The sequence below is a fragment of the Austrofundulus limnaeus genome, unplaced genomic scaffold, assembly GCF_001266775.1.
Source record: "Austrofundulus limnaeus strain Quisiro unplaced genomic scaffold, Austrofundulus_limnaeus-1.0 Scaffold145, whole genome shotgun sequence".
In the NCBI taxonomy this organism is placed as follows: Eukaryota; Metazoa; Chordata; class Actinopteri; order Cyprinodontiformes; family Rivulidae; genus Austrofundulus; species Austrofundulus limnaeus.
In genome coordinates, this window is record NW_013952547.1 from 1,132,353 (window position 1) to 1,138,711 (window position 6,359).

Genomic DNA, 6,359 nt, shown 5'->3' on the forward strand with positions numbered 1-6,359 from the left:
GGATGTGGACCCAGACCTGGCTGATATAGTTATATATAAATGAATCCTTTTCTGCCCTGACATCAACTTGAGATCCACAGTCAAGCTGGAGAAAGAGAAGGATGGGTTTCTGTTCAGGAACTGTTATCTCAGTGACCCAATGATGGATACATGGATGGATGCATGGATGCATGGATAGATGGATGGATGCATGGGGAGATGGATGGATGGATGGATGCATGGGGTGATGGATGGATGAATGAGGGGATGGATGGATGGATGGATGGATGAATGAGGGGATTGATGGATGAATGAGGGGATGGATGGATGGATGGATGGATGCATGGGGTGATGGGTGGATGAATGAGGGGATGGATGGATGGATGGATGGATGGATGGATGGATGGATGGATGGATGGATGGATGGGGTGATGGATGGATGGATGAATGAGGGGATTGATGCTTGGATGGATGGATGGATGGATGGATGGATGGATGGATGGGGTGAATTGTGTAGTAGTGTAACAAAGTTGTGTTTGTCTTCAGGCTACATGAGGAACTGAACTGAAGTTAGTTGTTTAAAAACATGAAGGGAAGTGTTCCAGGAAAGTTTATCATCTGATCTGTTTTGTTGTTAGATTACTATTAAACTTTATTAATTAAATTCATAACGTTGTTGCTAAGAAGTGTTAAAAAATGTGGAAATCCTGATAAAATGTTGGTTTCATGAAAGCAAAACTAAACAACTAAAAGGACTTCTGCTCATCTCAAAGTCAGAACATTAACATCATGTTTTTCTGGGATTAATCCCAGTTTCTGCACACTTCAGTCTTCACACAGCTGCATGAGAATAAGACCAGTCTGCACATCACAACTAAATAAAATCTACTGGCTCAAACTGGTGCGTGAAGGGAGAGGAGTTAAAGCAGCTGTGTCATAAAAAGACTCACAGCTCCTGAGCTCCATGTAAACAATATGCTTATGTGGTCCAAGCATCTAAAAATAGTTGTGTTGTTGGGAGCAAACGTGGCYCAGTGCGAGGTGCAGGCTGGGAATAAAAATAATCTTCATCACGGCACAAAGCGTTCCTGTAATCCTGCTAAAACCCAAGGAGCCGTGCAGTTAGAGCGCCGTTCTAATTAAAGGACTAATAAATAAAAAAAACCTCTCTGCAGCTGAATGAATTTTTAATCAGCCAGAGAGCAGCGGAGGAAAACTGGGATTAAACACAAAGGCAAATTAAAATAGCAATTTGATCATTTTTGCATATCAAAGATCAACATGGGTTAACTCTGTAATAAAGCTGAATAACTGTGTTGTGATTTAATTTACTGAGGCTTTACACGCTGTTCCACAAACTCACTGTTCTCTTTTTGTGTTTTCATCTTCTTTTAGGGCGACATGAAAATATTGTGACAGAAATGAAAGAATAATTATTGATTTAATGTGTTCTGAGAATTTATTTGCTACTTCTTCTGCAGATTAAAATGTGAGCAGTACTTTATTATTWAAAAATGTGRGTCTTGGTCAATAAWAGCATTTGGTAGCAGTGCTGTYTTGAAGTAAATGTACTTAGTTACTATACTGTATATAAAGTGGTTACCATTCTGACCCTAATGAGCCACGTATCAGCTTTAATGCTTTTTAACATTTGTTAAAGTTCATACATCAAACTGTAYATATTTTGTCAGCTGAGATTAGTATTAAGTCCTTGAATTGGATGAAAGTTGGTCTGTTAGTAATTTTAGTCTTTAGGCKTTCTTAGTTTGAAATGTGTAACTTCATATTAAACATCTGTTTTAAATCCTTCAGATCAGCAGTTGTCTTGAATGTTTCTGTTGTGATGATAAATCCTGTTGATGTCAGTTTTCTGACAGCTCCAGTTGTCAGCCTGTGGTCCGGGTGTCCCCCTGCAGGCAACAAGTGGGACAGCTGTCTGCAAACGGGCCAGTTCCTGTAGTGTAGTGGTTATCACYTTCGCCTAACACGCGAAAGGTCCTCGGTTCGAAACCGGGCAGGAACATGTTTAACTTTTTGTTTGTTTTCCTTAAAATTGCCTTGAAAACTAATGTTACCCAGCTGTGGTTCACTTTCAGATTAAAACAGTAAAATAAAAACATTAAATCAGCTGTGTTCTCTTCAGATCAGTGGGGTGAGCTACAGATTGTACAGTTTGGACTTGACACGGTGTTTCTGCCTGTCTTCTGCATGACTGACACAGGATTGGGAAATGTTTGGATAGCGTCACATAGTTCTTGTTGTGAAGAGTTTTAACTCTGAAGAGTGAAAGTGTGTGTGAGCAGATAGAGGTCAGGTTTAGTGGGTCGTACACTCAGGAAGTAAACAAGTGAGGAACACGGTAACCAGCTGAGCTCCACATCTGCTGCTCACACACAACCATGATCTCCTGAAGCACAAAACTAACAGAGCAGCTCCTTTAGCTCAGATATGTTTTCACCAACTGTCCGATATTTYAGGAGCTGCTCCGCTCGGTCTCAGGCCTCCGTCTTACATCTGTTTTGTCCCGACTAAGAGAGCTTGACTTCTGAGTTGTATGATCCTAAACAGAACAATAAAACCCTGAGGACATCTCTGAGGGGAGAGTATTTAACTTTGTCCTGATGCATCTCAGTAATCCAGGTAAAAAATCAAAAAGAAAAAAATTGTGTAGGTCTTCTGGATGGGTTCTTCTCTAATGAAARGTTTCGTCTCTCCTCCAAGAGACTTCTTCAGTCTGAGAGTTTCAGGCAAAATTCAGGCTTTTAAGCCCTGCCTCCATGTGACTGATACTCACATCACATGGCCATCGTTGACACCTAATTAACACTTATTGTTAACAGGGGGTAGAGTGATACTGGCAATGGCCACGCTGTAGGAGGGGGACATCTGAAAACGGAGGCCTCCACCTCTGTTTCAAAAGAATGTCCCAACACAGACGAGCTACYTCTAATGGCCAGAACTCTGCAGTTTTCACTCATTTACAGGCCAGCGGTCACTCTTTCAGAGATGAGGATGTTCTCATTCTTGATAGAGAGGAACGTTGGTTTGAGAGAGGAGTAAAAGAAGCCATTTTTGTGAAGAAAGACCGTCCATCATTAAACAGAGGTGGAGGCCTCCGTTTTCAGTTGTCCCTCTCCTACAGTGCGGCCATTGCCAGTATCACTCCACCCCATTTTAACAATAGGTGTTAATTAGGTGTCAATGATAGCCATGTGATGTGAGTATCAGTCACATGGAGGCAGTGCTTAAAAGCCTGAATTTTGCCTGAAACTCTCAGACTGAAGAAGTCTCTTGGAYGAGAGACGAAYCYTTTCATTAGAGAAGAACCCGTCCAGAGGACCTATARAATTTTTTTTCTTTTTGAGTATTTAACTTTATTTTCTTTCATCTTGACACGTGTAYAAACAGAAAYTAGATCTCTTGTATTTTCATGTCCATAAAYTCTAAATAAAACAAAAAGAGCCTTGTTGCTCTGGCCTTAACTTGCTTCAATATATAAGGTCAGCTATGAGTTTAATTTCCAAGCTTTACGTGTTGTGTGATACCAGTAATCCTCCCAGTGAGTCATATGTCGATCTCYGCAAAAGCTCTTTCTTCTGCTGACATGGAGCTCCTTGTTCTGACTGCAGTATTCAGTCTGTGGTGAATGAAGTCGGAAGATGGATTACTTTATGCAAGCTTCAGTTAAATATTTTGCCTGGAAGAAAAGTGAGAACTAGAGTGATATGTTGTTCCTTTTTTAAGTTTATATTTATATCGGTTTAGGAGCAAGGTGCGAATTCAGTTTAGGTTAGTTTGATGGTCAGGTGAGGTAACCTGTGAGGTTAGTTTTAGGGTAAATAGTCAGGGTTAGGATATAAAGTTTCCAAAAAAAGGAATGGAAGTCATTTGAAAGTCCTCACAAGGATAGAGAGACATACAGTAGTAGGTCTCTTCCAGAAGCTTCAGTCTCCGACGCCTCTGAGAGCTTTTTGAGTTAAATTCAGACTTCGAGAACATTTGCAATGAAGCGAGCCAAGTTTCTGATATTTTTTTATTTTTTGTTTTTTCTTGGAGCCCTTAGAGTCTGTCAGGGCCTCTCACAGAACTAAAGTTAGACTCTGTGACCGTGTGGCTGTGGGGCAGCTTCACTCAGAGCCCTGCAACAAGAGGTTTCCCATCAGTCCCACTGTGAGCAGAGCTTCTGTCACGCTGGCAGCTGGAGGCAGCTTTAAGCTTCATTAGACACAAAAATATATTAGTTTGAAACAGTGATATACTTTTTTCTTTTTCTTTTTACTTTGAGCAACAAAAAAAATACAATTTTGCTCCACAGGTGCTTTCTGAACACATAATAATGTATTTTTATTTTATTGCACATATTTGTGTTATGTATTGAAATGTTCACTGGGGGAAAAAATGAAAGCAGATTCTATTGTGGTAAAAACTTATTTAACTATTTCTTATTATTTCAGCTCACATGTGATGACTTCCTGTGGAAACGTGTCTGCTGAAAAAATGAATCCCAGTTTGGTTAAAGACTTTAATAATTGTTTTTCTGTCTGTTTCGTGTCTCAGCTGGACCCACAGACCGTTCAGTCCAAGAACTGGCACATGGACGTCATCGAAATGAACGGGGTGAGAATCAAGTTCCTCTAAAAAAAAAAAAAAAACTTGTAATGCACAAATTCTGCAAATTAAGATTATAATTTATTATCTAATAATCTGAACGAAAACACCCTAACAGCTCTGTATGTGACACAGAATCATTTAGACCCAATCGTTTATTTATAGGAAAGATTTTCTGAATATAAACTGATGGGATTGGAATAATTCTTCCAGATTAATTGTATTTATAAAAAAAAAATTGTCCAAAGTTCCTGGTTTATTTCTACCAATTGTCTGACTGCACTGGCAGATTATTTCATTTCATTTGAGTGAATTAATTGAAGACTTCTTGAATTATGGAAAATGTCCAGCCTAACAAAATAAAGAAGTGAACACATTCTGCTGCTTAGTTCATCCGTTTTAAAGCAAGATTAAAAAATACTTTTAGGCTGGATATAAGATTGTTTAAATTTTTCTCACTCTTTTGATGACTGAATCCTGGATTTTCCTCTTTAAATAATAATTTCAGGTGAAACAGTGAAAAAAAGATGATCAGTACAGTAAACACTTCTGTATCCAACAAACTTTAGAACCAATATTAAATTGATTTGTTTTTCTAATTTCGTCTGGAGCTGTAAGTTTGTATCGTTGCTAACAGTTTACATTATTTAGCTGTAACTCTTACAAACTCCAGTTTCATTAAAGTTTCTTTAATTCTGAATTTTCAGATCAAAGTGGAGTTTTCCATGAAGTTTACCAGTCGGGACCTCAGCTTAAAGAGAACGCCGTCCAAGAAACAGAGCGGGGTGTTTGGAGTCAAAATCAACGTGGTTACAAAGTGAGCATGTTTTTTTTTTTTTTTTCATTTGCATGTTACGATGAGGAGCAGATCTGGTGGGCTCGTTCTGAACATGTGCTTGTTTGCTGCTTGCAGGCGGGAGCGCTCCAAGGTGCCTTACATCGTCCGTCAGTGCATTGAGGAGGTGGAGAAGAGGGGGATTGATGAAGTGGGAATCTACAGGATCTCAGGGGTGGCRACGGACATCCAGGCCCTCAAATCAGCTTTTGACACGAGTAAAACTCCTTTCTTTTCCTCAGCTCGTCTTGGAGCTGCCACCACGTTAACGTGGCCGCTTGTTTCTCAGGTTCTGTCGTTTCCTTTTARGCTAACTGGGAGTGAGATGCTTTAACGTAGCAGAAACAGGATCTGTGAGGAGCGACAGCTGTCCAGTGTTTGGTGCTGTTGTTCCTCACACATCCACAGCAGAGACCGGGATCTGCTTTGATTCTTTTCATTTATTTTTTGTCTGTGTAACCTGGAGCTCGCCAGAGTGAAGCGAGGCAGGAACAGTGTTTGGCGACCCGCCCCTGATCGCTCTGTCTGACCCGCAGATACCAAAGACATCCTGGTGATGCTGAGCGACATGGACATTAACGCCATCGCAGGAACGCTCAAGCTGTACTTCAGGGAGCTMCCGGAGCCGCTGCTCACCGACCGACTCTACCCCGCCTTCATGGAGGGCATAGGTGTGACCTCACGCTAAACTCCGACTGTCGTCAGTCGGCCATTTTGAAGTTTTTACAGGGAGATGGACTCAACCAGGTGGAGGAGACATAATGACTAAATCTGTTGTTCCTGTTTCTGGCAGCTCTCTCAGACCCAGCAGCCAAGGAGAACTGCATGATGCACCTCCTGCGCTCCCTGCCCGACCCCAACCTCATGACCTTTCTAACTCTGCTGGAGCACCTCAAACGGTACACACACACACACACACACACACACACACACACAC

General features: G+C 40.9%; 1 protein-coding gene and 1 non-coding gene across 6 annotated transcripts in view; both read left to right on the forward strand.

The window, feature by feature from the left end:
* The window catches only part of abr (ABR activator of RhoGEF and GTPase), a 131,531-nt gene that overhangs the window by 122,419 nt on the left and 2,753 nt on the right, over nucleotides 1-6,359 (forward strand). For all 5 annotated transcript variants that reach the window (XM_014016459.1, XM_014016460.1, XM_014016461.1 and 2 more), the window contains 5 exons: nucleotides 4,537-4,596; nucleotides 5,295-5,404; nucleotides 5,501-5,640; nucleotides 5,959-6,093; nucleotides 6,216-6,321. In XM_014016459.1, the coding sequence (XP_013871913.1) occupies nucleotides 4,537-4,596; nucleotides 5,295-5,404; nucleotides 5,501-5,640; nucleotides 5,959-6,093; nucleotides 6,216-6,321 (551 nt within the window). The remainder of the gene's footprint in view (nucleotides 1-4,536; nucleotides 4,597-5,294; nucleotides 5,405-5,500; nucleotides 5,641-5,958; nucleotides 6,094-6,215; nucleotides 6,322-6,359) is intronic.
* On the forward strand, nucleotides 1,930-2,002 carry trnav-aac (transfer RNA valine (anticodon AAC)). Its single transcript has one exon. It is a non-coding gene; the product is annotated as a tRNA-Val (tRNA).